Consider the following 14703-nt stretch of genomic DNA (forward strand, 5'->3'; position numbering starts at 1 on the left):
GTAATATCCAAAAATGTGTTTTACATAAGTCGGCCCAAAGGTGGCGCTATAAAAGGCTGATGTGAAAAATGCAGGGCAAAGGTTTATCCTTAGCCTCTAAGGAGTGCGCTTACAAAGTTTGAAACTGATCGGTGGAGTTATAGATAAAACCACAAATCGGCCTGATTTAAAAAGATTTAAGTGGCATTTCTTCCTCGGCCTAGTAGGAACGTGTGTGCGCGATTTCATGATAATTGCACTTTGCGTTTGTGATTTGAGGCATTTTGTTAAAAACGGCTCAATCCTATAAACTTTGGAAGCCAATCTTAGCCAATCAGGTTGGAATATGCAAAATCGGACAGATCCGTGTCGATCCCATGACTGTCGAGATACTGCCTACCGATTTGTAGGATTTTTGGCCAAAATCTGTAAGAGTAGTGCACAGAAATGTGTTTTGCGAATATCGGCCACTAGGTGGCGCTAGAAAAGGCCCATTTGAAAAATTTACGGCAGAGGTTCTAGATTGGCATCCAGGGAATGTGTGTGTTGACTTTGGCAGCGACCGTGCCAACGGCGACTGAGATTAGGTGCTCACAAACTGCGAGGACGCACGAATGGACGGACGCACGCACGGACGGACACACGGACGGACGGAGGGGAAAACATACTCTCCCCCATGCCTTCGGCTGGTGGAGACAAAAATCTGCAGGAGAAAAACAAATTATAAAAATGGGTCTTAAGGCGGCATTTAAAAGCTTCAACAGTAGGGGCCGTTTTGATATGGAAAGGTAGCTCGTTCCATAATTTAGGGGCTGCAACCGGGAAGGCACGGTCTCCTCTAGATTTCAACTTTTTCTTTGGGACAATACGTTTTTTTCTGAGTTGCAGATCTTAAATGGTAAATGGTGCATTTATATAGCGCTTTTATCCAAAGCGCTTTACATAGATTGTGCATTACATTCACCCATTCACGCACACATTCATACACCGGTGGCGGAGGAAACCATGCAAGGTACCAACCTGCTCACCGGGAGCAATTAGGGGTTCAGAGTCTTGCTCAAGGACTCTTCGACATTAACTCAGGGGGAGCCCGGAGATCGAACTAGGAACCCTTTGGGAACCCTTCGTGCTCTAATAACGGTTCCTCTACCCCTGAGCTATGCCGCCCTAGGAGGGCGGCAGAGGTCAGAGAGGTACTGAGGTGCCAGCCCATTCTGTGTTTTAAAAGTAAACCATTCAGGTGGATTAAAATTACTACGTTTATTCATTGAAATAAATCCCAGGTTGTAGCTTGAATGTGCATTAATTATAGTCGGATCAGCATAACGTAGGTGTGAGGGCCATGCATCGGCCCGAACTCTACACCAGGGGTCTTCAACGTTTTCAGGCCAAGGACCCCTTCGCTTAGAGAGAGAGATGAAGCAGAGACCCCCCTCTACATATCATATAAGATTGTGTTGCAGATGTTCATCGTTTCTTATACAGCTTAGATTAGTTTGACAGCACGGTATCATCTGTGTAGGTTGAATTAATGTGTATGTTCATACATTTAACTGTCAATACCTACTAGTACTGCTCTTCTTGTCCCTCTACACAATCCTCTGTGCCAAAAAATAGCCGATCTACAAGCTCATAACGCCTCGCAAAATGTTCCACTAGAATAGAGATGCTAGGGTTCCAGTGATTAATGTAAAAAAAACATTATCCTATCACACAAAGATTTGGTGGCCCCCCCTGTAGTAACTCGGAGGACCTCCTAGGGGTCCCGGACCCCCTGTTGAAGACCTCTGTCCTACACTGCTTAATATCCATAATGATGATAATATATTTTAAAAGATACTTGTACCAGTATCACGTTTAGGCGGCATAATAAATAACAAGCCGTCGGTTGTTTACTTAACCGTTCTCCTACTTGGGAAGAGCGTGCTGCTAACAGCACATGCTGATTCAAGATGTGCACCATGTGTTCCGACTTTGAAAATCTACTGCCGCTTCATTGCCGTTGCGATCGATGACCACAGCGGATAACTGTCGTCTCTGTGCGCTTGAGGCCACGGGAGGCCACCATGAGAACCCTGCATATAGTTTACAGCAACAGTAAAACGCTGATTAAATTAAAACTCCTGACTAATCCTGGTGGGATGCTGTGACGGCTCATGTCTACCACACGGACAGACCCCGCCAACCCCCCCCCCCCCCGACCCTCTCTGATGTCTCTTAATGATCTGTCTCCAGTGTACTGTCAAAATGATGAAACGACTTCTTTAACCGCTGCCTTAAAGCCTTTACCCTACATTGACCGGGGTCCCTCAGGGGTCAAATACTTGGTCCTCTTCTTTTTTCCTCTGGGCCTAATTTTAAAACTAGAATAAAAAATAAAACTAAGGGCAAGTTGGCGCAGTCGGTAGTGCTGTCCCCTGACAGCTAGAAGGTCCTGATAAAAAGAAAATTGAAAAACCTGTTTCCATGAACAAAAACTCATGTACACTGCTCTTGCTCATTATTGACAGACGTGTCTTTCCCACTGGACCTTCATCAAGAGTGAGTAAGTGACTCTTGATGAAGGTCCAGTGGAACTGAAACGTAAAAAATTAGCAATAGCAGTGTGCAGGATAGTTTTTTTCATGTTTGCTTCAGTTTTCATTGTCCAACACACCTGCAGTGGATGTTCGAATACTTTCTTTACAGAATTGAAGAAATGAAGTATGTATGTTTATTTCAGCAGAATGGTCGCTTATTCCGACATAAACAGGTTAGGAGCCTAAAGATCTTTCTTTAGGCTTTTCTGCCTTTATTGAAAGTATATTGTGGAAATGGACAGGGAACAGGGAGAGAGAGGTTTGTGTGGTTGATAGAAAACGTCTCGACATCTTTTTCTTTTGATCCAAATCTTCATGAAAAACCTAAAATGTATTTAATTGAAATTTGAAAGGGTAATTGTTTAACATCTCTGTGTGTATGTGTGCACGTGTCTTTTTGCAGGTCAGGAGGTAGTGTTCCAGTGCCTTGGACAGAGTCTTCTTCACAATGCCTTCCTTGGCTACAATGCCTGTATATTTGCCTACGGACAGACAGGTACAGTACTCATCAATGCTACAATGCCTGTATACCGCTATACAATGTTTGTACCATCATTCAAATGAGTCTTGACGCTATTACTCCTTTATTATTGGCTGATTGGTATGTTTCTGATCCTGGAACTAAGGCCTGTTCCACTCGTGGTACACCAACGAATTGTCTAGAATTTAAATAGAAACACACCTGTAGTCCTCTACACATTCTGGAATGGTGAGAAGGGCAATAATGACCCTCATATGCTGAGGGGTGAGAAATATGCTCTGTGCAGAAGCTGTAGTCCCAGTTTTCAGAAGGTGGCACACACCTGTTTCCTGTTCTACAGTAGTTCATATTCCCAAAGAGTTTCCTTTCACCGTAGGTTTGAACTGGAAACGCATGTTGTGAAGGTGTCATATGAAGGGATTGACACTAAAGGTTGCCCGACTGCCCGGGGCAGATAAAAAAAATAAACACCAGTCTGTTTAACACTTGAGAGTGTAAACATGGATCCCTGTGGGTCCAATCGAACTCTCCCAGAGTTAAGTTAACACTCTGGAGTGTGCTATGTAAGCACTCTTGTTATGTTCTATATAGTAGATATAGACCCTGTATTGTCCCATGTTATGACAGAAAAACACTGGCTGACATGGTGACGAACTGGCTACTCAATGAGCACAAAAATGTGCTGTCATTGTTTTTCATTTAATTTCTCCTCAGCAGCTAGATAGATAGCTATAGGCTTCCACTATTTGGATTTCAGTAGGAGTTATTTATGTGATTGCAAAGGCAAAACTGTGAGGAAATGATGTGATCTGCTTTATTTTTGACCCACTTTCAATTGATTTTCCAAATGTACAGACTGTTGAGTGCAAGCATTTGAGTGGGAGCCAACACATCCTTCTTGAGACACTTTAGTACAGCCGAATATGTAATAATTGGTTTCCAGTAGATAAGAAATATGTTTTTGAAATGTTTGGAAAGTGCCCATATGATGAATATTTCTTGGCCAGGTCTTTCTACTTAAAAACATCACTCTCAATTCAACTGTGTTTTGCTTTGCTCCATAACAGTAACACTCACTGTTGTAGTGGTGTCAAAAATAATCGATTCAGCAATGCGTCACAATTCAGTGCAGAAACTTGACATAATCGATTATCAGTCTAAATATAATTATATACAATTATAATATAATTATAATGCTGTGCATATAAGATTATGTAATGTAATCATAATTATAAATACAATATGTTGTTCAGTATATCTGACGGCTTGTATTGACTGAAATCTGCCATGTTGTGCAGTAATTGCGACTGTAGGTCGCAGTTTACTATCAGACCCGTCACAGCTTGTCCGTGTCTTTCCGGACGTCCATCCGGATGGGTAACGCCTGACACTGTGGTTCCCCTGACACATCACTGTGACATCACAGGTGACATCACAGTGATGTCCATATATGGGCATAAACAGGTGACATCACAGTGATGTCAGATACTCAGACTCAGAGCAGGGATCTCCATAAAACAGATTCTGTTAGGGATCTCCATATATGGGCATAAAAGGGATCGTATCCCAGATGATGCCCTGTTAGGAGAACCACACTAACAGAATCCATACATGGCCAAGACAGATGGCGCGACCTCGCCCTGCTTTTCGCCTTTAGGCATCTTACTCATGTGTTATGTGAAACGGCACATCATGTCTCCATCTGGACATGTACGCTTTTTTATGATCTATGGGTTTGCTGCTCTGACATCACTGTGATGTCAGGGGAACCACAATCACAGAATCCCTTTTATGCCCATATATGGAGATCCCTGAGGTATGGAGATCCCTGTTTGTAGAACCAGCCACAAAGATATGGGCTGTCTTGGCCATCTGTGTTGGCCATATATGGATTCTGTTAGTGTGGTACTGGTATGTGGCCGATGTGGCCTCCATATATGGGCATCCCCATATTTAGGTCAGATGGCCAAGACATGGCGCGAGGTTGCTTGTCACCCTTATGCATCTTACTGGTATAGAAAAGTGTGATGCATCGTAGATTCAAATCGTTACCTGGTGAATCGTAATCGAATTAAATCATGAGGGTAGTGCCAATGCACACCTCTACTACTGTATGTTGTGAGTGTGTGCATGTCTGTATGGTTGTATGTCTGTCGATACGTGCATGGGCTTGAATGTGCATGCATAATGTCCGTAGGGATGGGACGGTATGAACATTTCATGTCACGATTATTGTGACCAAAGAAACTGCAATTTACAATAATTATCGTGATAATCAAAATATCCCCAACGTCCATAATTCTGGGGTGGAACATTTGCCAAAAAAATAGCAGATCTACAAGCTCACAACAACGTGATGTTGTGAACTTGTACATTGGCTATTTTTGGCCAAAGAGATTTGGAGATTTTTTTAAGTGGTACCAGATATAGCCTGGCAAATAAAAGGTGAATTGATCCAAATCCTTGACTGAGGGTAATTTCACGATGAATGTAAATCACCACCATACGATTATTGTGAGTGTTTTTTTTTTATCACGATAAACGATAATAACGATTATCGTGCCAACCCATAACGTGTGTGTCTTATCTTCCAGGTTCGGGGAAGTCGTACACCATGATGGGCTCAGTGGACAACCCCGGTTTGATCCCCAGGCTGTGCAGCGCTCTGTTTGAGCGCACGGTGCTGGAGCAGAGAGAGGAGAACAGCTTCACTGTGGAGGTCTCCTACATGGAGATCTACAACGAGAAGGTCCGAGACCTCCTGGACCCCAAAGGGTACGACACACAACCCTCTCCTCGCCTTTCCACACCCCAAATCTGACCTCTTGAAAGCCATGTTGGTTCCAGAAGATAATTTCTTCATATCGAAGGTCAATGAGACACTTGTTACTGGCTTATGCTATTACAGTGTTTCTCAAACGTTCAAATTTCAAGGTCTCCCCTTAACTCTGACAGTGTACAGTACAAATGGAACCAAATTAACCCATTTGTACTCTGTCAGAGTTACTACTTGTATGGGTCAATTTAGACACCCCTAAAGGAACCTACTCAGTCCCTGGAATCCACTTTGAGAACGACTGTGCTATTACGTGAAATCCAAATAATACGTAGGGTAAGTGATTTCATTTAAGCTGAAACTGCTTTTTTCTCCTCACAGGGAATAAGGCTGAAGTCCAAATATGGACCAAACACACTATAGTAACTAGTACTATCAGACCATCAAACCATTTTGTTATTATTTGAATTGAATTAAATCACTTACCCTACCTTTAACTGTTTGAAATGGAGGGTGCGTGATGGTGCACACACTAGTCAGCTGTAGCTAGTAAGGGAGCTACAATAAGCATAGAAAGGTCACTAGTAAACTATAGAGCGACTATTTAAACTATAAACCTTAATGTCATCCACGGTTAATAGTACTTCAATCAAGGATGCCAAATGGTAACACTTGTCTCTTCTTCAGTAAGCTATATCGATAAACTGTCAAAATAGAGGATCAGGCTCCGTTTTTACATTCTTTGATTTGACTCAACACTCCCGTCTCCTCTCCTCTCACTAGTGCAGACAGTCACAGGGACAGGCAGCTGGCTGATGTCCACAGAGTTCATGTCCAGCAGGCAGGCCGTAAATCAGGACGCCAGTGGGCCGTTGTTGTTTCAGAGCACAGTTTCACCATTATCAGCCAAAAGTTCACTTTTCGTATATATAAATTCAGTCAGTATAGGGGAGAACTTCAAGTTAACATTCTCTGTATGAAAGATGCTATACAGATGAGGTTTGTCGCTATGGATTTCGTTTGATTTGGTTTCCTGCCCTCTGCTCGCTAATAGAAAAGTGGTCAGTGTCTCCTCAGAGTTCATGTCCAGCCTGGGCGTCAGTAAATCAGGACCCTGGGGGGCCCCCATCCGCAGGGGCCTTTGTGTTTCTGTCAGCAAAGGGCCCCCTGAACCCAGACACCACTGACCCCTGACCTTGCCCCTGTCCCCACATGACCTTTGACCTTGTTAAATCGGCCAGTCCAGCGGCATGCCATCTGACAGCCATATGGAGCGGTAGCCATGTAGTGCAGAACGATGAAGCTCCGTCTCTAGGAGGGGTTTAATGGGGTACGGCTGGTTTTATTAGATGGACTGGTTCTTGGGGCTATTGACATCTCAAGTGACGAGCGATACAATGTAAAACATGAGCTTAGGGGAGACAACATTGTCAGTGAGATGTAGCCATAATGTCACAGATCCCCATGACGATAACAAAATGATGCACTGTCAGTCAACAACCCTCTCCTGTTTAATCTTACCTGTGTATTGTTTAGTAATTTCGCAACTAATACATATAGGCCGTACACATTGAGGAATCACACATACTATAAAAACAAGTCATTTTTACTTTTTCTGAATGGACGTGTGGAAGTGTGATTTAAACCGTGTTTTCATGTGTCTTCTCCAGGAGCAGACAGGCCCTGAGAGTGAGGGAACATAAGGTCCTGGGGCCGTATGTGGACGGCCTGTCTCGGCTGGCTGTGGCCTGCTATAAGGTAAGGACTAAGGAGCTCAGCTTGGCTCTCATGTCTAATGCTTATGTACACACTTTCCATTTATTATGCCGTCAGATATACTGAACAACATATTGTATTTATATGATTACATGATATCTATACTATAATTTTGCGAATGTCTGTCTGTCTGTCTGTCTGAAACAGCGTTTCTCATCAGTGGCTGGAGCAATTGATCTGAAATCGCATCACAATTAGCATATGAACACACCTAACATAACTGTGAAGCCCGTTTGTCACTTTCACAAATTGTATGCTGTATATTAGCATTTTTATGGTGTATCTACTATCTATTCTGCATCTAGCTTGAGGCTAATCTATTCTGCATCTAGCATGAGGCAACATGTTTAACCAGCTGTGTGTGTGTGTGTGTGTGTGTGTGTGTGTGTGTGTGTGTGTGTGTGTGTGTGTGTGTGTGTGTGTGTGTGTGTGTGTGTGTGTGTGTGTGTGTGTGTGTGTGTGTGTGTGTGTGTGTGTGTGTGTGTGTGTGTGTGTGTGTGTGTGTGTGTGTGCAGGCAGGCGGGTGTGTGCGCAGGCGGGTGGGCGGGCGGGCTGGGGGGGGGGGGGAACCATTAAACGAAACGGGTATTTCTTACATTGATGCTCCTACATATTATCATGCAAGCACCAGTTAAAGTTACTTTCCATCCCTTATATACTGTATGCACAGTGCACATCCCATAACCCACACACTGCACATCATTTTGGAGCTCATATCTTTGAACGGGTAAGGGCTAGTAATCTTATATGCACAGCATTATTAACTCATCTGGTGCCGATCCCGAACTAGTTCGGCTTTATTTCAATCCAATACAATCTTTTTTTTATTAATTCACTTACCCCGAGCTGCTTGTAGAGTCGTGGGTGGTCCTGGCTCGCTAGCCGCTAGCCAGCTAGCCGTTCTACTCTGTCCGACGATATATTCCATTAAAAATGGTTTAAAATACATTTTTGAGCTCCCCAATGTTCACCCGATGTTCGGCGCCGCTTCCGATGAGTACACAAGTGTGCCGATCCCGAAGTAGTTCGGCTTTATTCAATTAAATGAATAAAATGATAAGAGGCCTTCTGAAGCCTGGCTTGATTTTTGTAGCTACTAGCCGAAAGCTAACAACGTCCCGGCCGGCCGTAATTTGCGAACGCAATCGCCAATCTCCGCCTAATCCAATGAAAGACCGCATCTTTAAAGGCTTATATCTCTTTTTTGTGTTTTAGGAAAGCGGCGCAAGGTTTATTTACGGCGAAATCGCCCAAAAATGATCTTTTAGATGACAAAATGGGAATAGCCATTCTGTTAGCATCTTCATCCGGTACATTTCCATGCCGTGCATCAACGTGAGCACGTCAGGTCCTGGAAGCTGAAGTCCTGGAAGCTAAAGCGCTCGCCTATGAGAGATGCGCTGGCATTCTTTGGCCCCTAGAGGGCGCTGGCACGCAAAGAGTTAATTATATTATAATTGTATATATTTATATTTAGACTTTGATTATCGATTAATCAAGTAGTAAGTAGTACAGCAAACTCCTGTAACTCCTCTGACCTTTACAGGTTCTGATATTACACTGTTCAGAATTACAATAACTCTCAGGATTTTGCAGTGCATATATAATCTGTTTTAGCACACGGCATATAACAGTCATAAACAAGACATCCCGGACCCGGTTATACAAGTTCCTACAAGTTACGTTTCTGTGATTCTAGCAAGAAAGTGTCACATTTTAATGTGCCACTCATCTGGAATTCGATTAAGAATACATCATCTGTTCCGTGACATATCCTTGAGCGCTATGATTTTTTGACAACGTGACGCGTTGTGAGCTTGTAGATCTGCTATTTTTGGTGAATGTGGGAAGTGAGGACGCTGGCGTTGACTGTTCGCCGCTTCACTTTCCAATGTATGAATGAATGGACCATTGTAAAGTGCTTTGAGTTCGCAACTTGCTTAGAAAAGCGCTATAAAAATACCATCCATTAGATGACCATCCAAAATAAGACTTTTAAGATCAATCACGTTGTCTTCCAATGTTGCTGTCCTTGTTTAATGTTTTACCAAGTCAGCTTCAACCTTAGCAGATTCAGAATCTTATCAGCAGCCATTCTTTTATCTTTTCTGTATAATTATACAGATGACAGCTTTGACAAAACCTCTTGTTCTTAGTGTGATTATGGGCCCTTCATTCCTGCTCGCAACCAGTGTTAATTTAGTCGACTAAAAAGACTAGACTAAGACCAAACCATTTCAGATGATTAAAATAGACCTAAAGAACTTGCTGTCAAGATTAACAGTTTACAATTTACAATTTAAGCATTTAGCAGATGCTCTTAATTCAGAGCGATTTACAATAAGCAAGGTAATACATCAGTACATCAACATCAATACATCAAATGGAAAGAAATAGTAGGCAAATCTAAGAAAAACGGGTAGACCAAGCACCTATTCAGTAAAAACCTCATAACAAATTATAACATTAAAATAAAATGCTATCTAAATTTACATGTATGGTCATTTGAGGGTAGGCAAGTGCTAGGGTAAGTGCTATGGGCTAAGGTGGAGTCTGAATAAAGTTTATTCCACAGTTTGGGGGCCAGGAGGGCAAAAAGAGTCTTGGGCAAGTGAACAGTAGACAACACTGGGTAGTTGTCTCCATCCTAACTGTAATGATAGTGAATGTTAATGACGATGACTTATTGTCATGTGTATCAGTATTGTGTTCTGTGTTGACAGGACATCGAGTCTCTGATGTCGGAGGGGAACAAGTCTCGTACCGTCGCCGCCACGAACATGAACGAGGAGAGCAGTCGGTCTCACGCTGTCTTTAACGTCATCCTCACGCACACACTGAAAGACCTGAAGTCTGGGGTAAGTAAGACACACACACACACACACACACACATGCACGCACGCACACACACGCACAGAAATGGGGATGGATATTGGCTAGAATCTCAGGATGCGATTCGTATCACGATACTTGGGTCACGATACGATTGTATCACGATATATTGCCATGCGATACATTGCGATATGAATTGTGATATATGTCGCTATAGTACAGCGACATCTAGAGGAGTGGAGTGTCACGACCGGACTTATACCATTGTTTTCTATGCATGAGAACTTTTTTTTTGTTCTCCAAAAGTTTTGCGATACTACAACCTGGAGTATAGATAGCAGCATTGGGAAATAAAATATTGTGATAAAGATGATATTGCCCATTTCTACACAGAAAGATTGTCAGTCTGGGGTAACACACACACACACACGCACACGCACACGCACACACACACATGTTCAGACTTAAAGACCTGTAGTGTTTGGCTAAAAAACCCACAACTCCGTTTACTTGTGGCTTTAACATGTGCTTCATATCCTGACAGCCAGATTCCATGTACCGATTGTACCCTGCATTCTTTCAGTTTGGTTTATTGTTAATGTTTCCGCAACTCATTTAAAAGCTCAGCTGCAACACTGTCTGATTTTTATTTGGGTCAGGTTAAAAGTATCTGTGCTTCACCGTCTATGTTATTGTTAGTTTCTTGCGGTGGTGGCACTTTTTTCATTTGGTCCTTAGAAGCATCTTATTTTAGCTGTGGTGATCCTTCCTTGCTCTCCTGCGTGACCTAGATATTCTTCCCAACCTGTGCTACTACTGAGTCATTCATTGTTTTCTACTACAATACCCTCAACTTCTTCAATTGTCTTCGATTATAGCCCAACCGATGCCAAATGTCCGGGTCCGATCCCGATTTTAGAGAGTCCTAGACCACCGATTACCAATGTTTTTACCACTACTTAAAATACTTAAAATTTAAAAATAAAATAAATGTTTTGGTTAAATATCAGTCAGGCTCTATCTTTGATGCTCCAAGTAGTCGGAATGATATAAAACTGTTGCTGTGGGGGATTAATTAATTATTGGTCTGTTTTTGTCAATTACATTTCTGTTTGGCTTTTAGGCTCTGAAGTTGCACATGGTAGATATGACACATAACCTAAATATACAAAGAAATTACTGACATATTTGACAACTTTATTCTTAAAAAAAGAACATTGATAGTGGAAATAACAGATCTTCTATTTCCACTATTTTTGACTTGAAAATATATGAAGATCTTTCAACATGGAAACCTTTATGACGATTATGAAAAATAATCACGATTATGTCAAATAATTTGCGATTAGACGATTATGTCAAATAATTGCGACAGCCCTAACTATCTCTCATCTCGAGGGACTTTGTGTCAAGCCTGCAGTACAGAGTGTAGTAGTGTTTGTAGCTGGAGTTGGAAAGTTGGTCAGTCCTTCTATTCTAGCCTGTCCTACTTTGCCAGTACAAGGTCCTGAGCACTTGTTTCCATGGCGGCCGCCCCGGGACACTGTGCGGTCTAAAAGCAGGAAATACTGTTAATAATTAACAGCCATGTCACTCAAATCTGTCATCTGATCTGCTGTGTGTGTCTATTTGCTCTGTTTACACCGGCCAGCAGTGGTGTAAAGTAACGAAGTACATTTACTTAAGTGCTGTGGTTAAGTACAATATTTAGGTATTTTGTACTTTCTCGGACTACATCTCGGATCCAAATATTGTAATTTTACTCCACTACATGTATTTGAAAACTTTAGTTACTAGTTACTTTACAGATATAAATCGTAATATTATAAAACATACATGAACCACTTTAGTCCTATTTTAAACCTTGGCTATTTGAAAATAAATAAATGTTTTCAAACATTTTGTACTTTTACTTTTGGTACTTTTAAGTACATTTAGATACCAACACTTTTACTCAAGTACATTTTGAATTCCGGACTTTCACGTTCTATATTGCAGTATTGATAATTTTACTGTGAGTACTTTTTTCCACTACTGCCAGCCAGTTAGTCCATGAGGCAGGACTAGTGAGTCAGTCGTTGTTAAATTCTCACAAAGTCATTGACACATCCTGCTCAGTTTTAGCTGCAGTCCGATAAGTATACGAGTTAAGACCTATTCATAGATGGAGAAAAAAAGTACATGTTCTGCTGAAAAGGTCTTCTATGAAGTCATTCGATGAAGAAGGATTTTAGCCTTTAGCCTCCCCTGTTTTCCCCAGTCAGCCAGACTTGCAGTACTCATTGAAGCAGCAAGTCAGTCAGCTGACCCAGCCCATTATCCCAACACAGAGGGAGCTGGGGCGTTTTGCCAGAGCCTCAGAGCGTCTGACAGCCAACCAGGCCACCAGACAGACAGTCAGTCAATATGTAAGGCAGTCGTTGAGTCAGTCAGTTGGTCAATCAGACAACCAGATTGCCAAGCCCAGCACAGGGATTGTTTGTGTCTGCTGTCTCATCGTAGTGAAACATAGTGATCTGGGAAGAAGGCTGGTGGGGGAGCTGATAATGAAGAGAAGGAGCCGTTCAATAGCTTCTTCTTATCAATGATGCTGCTTTAGTAACACAACATGAATACTGTACATACTGTACAGGTCCAGGGCAAGTTTATCTATTGGCCAAAGTTTAATCATCTGACTCTTAAAGTACATCTGAACTTTTTAGTGCTTTAACTTAAAGGAGTAGTTCACCCAAAAAATTACTTATTTGCTATTGATTGTGTCTCCTAATTATCATCAAATTATTGGCTTAGAAATGCCACAAAAACAAACTAGAACTGCACTCTGTTGAGGTGCCAACTTGCCATCAGAGCACACCATGAGGTGCACTCTGCTGGCCTCATTAGCAGTTAATGATGACATTACCAGGAATGCCCTGATATATACCAAACTCTGCTGACCTCACCACTGGCATCACCAGGAATGCTGGTCCCTCATTGGCTGTTAATGATGACGTTGCCATCATTAACAGCCAGGCTCAAACACACACAGCTACCTACCTACCTACCTACATACCGGTACATACATACATACGCAGCCGAACGCAGTACTTGCACGCTCTGCTGGCGCTAGTAAAAAATATATCCATGAATTCAAGTCTCCATGGGATGAGTAATTGAAAAATTACATTTTGTCATTATCTCTTTAAAACCAACACTCAATATTGATTAATTTCACATTAAAACCAACACTGCTCAATATTGATGCATTTCACATTTACTGTGGCTAATTTATAAGTTTATACTGAAGCATCCTTGCATTATCAGGGAGTCTGTTGTGATGCAATGCCACTAGTGACCAGTCACTAGTCTGCCGTATTTTCATGTCAGCTTTTGGTATCACCGAAGCTCGCTTTGAACCTTTACTAAGGTGATTTCAAAATTGTACCAGCCAGGCATGTACTATCCACAACTTTTGCCCAATGGAAAACTAAAAAAAAAAGGCGAATTGAGTTGACCCAAAGTCCTACATATTGTCCCTGGAACAGTGGCTCTGCTCCTGGGGCCTTGCCAATGCAGCACAGCCTGGGCCCAAGTGAGAAATGTAACAGAGGCTGAGGGGTCAGGTCACACCACCAGCCTATTGTGAAGTAGCCCGACTCTTGGCCAGTGTGGCTTTCCTGCTGGCCTGATCTACTTACTGGACAAGGAGTAATGACCTAACTAGAATTGACAGAGTCAATTTTGACAAGTGTGCCTGCAGTGCAGCTCGCTAAATGCGCGACCTCGTGCAGCGGTTTGGACCGTGAGATCATCCGCCAAGTCGTCTGCGTTTCTGTTTGAGAGGGTCGTTCCCTCTGAAAAACGTGTTTTGGCACGAAACGGTTACGTTTTGCGCGTTTGTGACGCCCCCTACGGGTCAAATTGGAAATGCTTTTGGGGATTCGTTGAGTAAGCCACCCGCAACCTATGGTAGAAATTCAGTGTTGACTCGACGTTTTGTTTGTGATTTCTGGCTATTGTTTGCAAAACGGGCCCCGCCCGCTAACTTTGCAAGCCCGTTACGAACAAACGGTATGGACTATCAAAATATCCCTTGACTATGTTCATTGCATGGGTTCATAGATCATGTGTACCCATTTTCGTGACATGTGAAGAAAATATGTAGGAAAAGGAGCAAAAAGTGTGTTTTGGAGAAAATTCAAAATGGTGAAAAATCTCGCAGTGTTCGAATTTGCGTGGCCTATATGGAGAGATGCGTCGTGATCCAAGGAATCCAGGGAAAAAATAATTTTAATTCTCCG

General features: G+C 42.3%; 1 protein-coding gene across 2 annotated transcripts in view; it reads left to right on the forward strand.

Moving 5' to 3' along the window:
* Positions 1–14703, forward strand: part of kif13ba (kinesin family member 13Ba) — a 98597-nt gene that overhangs the window by 35908 nt on the left and 47986 nt on the right. Inside the window, exons 5-8 of one of the 2 annotated variants that reach the window (XM_080730735.1) lie at positions 2962–3054; positions 5634–5814; positions 7486–7573; positions 10315–10449. In XM_080730735.1, coding sequence (XP_080586861.1) covers positions 2962–3054; positions 5634–5814; positions 7486–7573; positions 10315–10449 — 497 coding nt within the window. Of the gene's footprint in view, positions 1–2961; positions 3055–5633; positions 5815–7485; positions 7574–10314; positions 10450–14703 lie in introns of those variants that run through there. The other variant, XR_013962221.1, reaches the window with a different exon arrangement.

This window comes from Nannobrachium achirus, assembly GCF_963921795.1.
Source record: "Nannobrachium achirus genome assembly, chromosome: 7".
Classification (NCBI taxonomy): Eukaryota; Metazoa; Chordata; class Actinopteri; order Myctophiformes; family Myctophidae; genus Nannobrachium; species Nannobrachium achirus.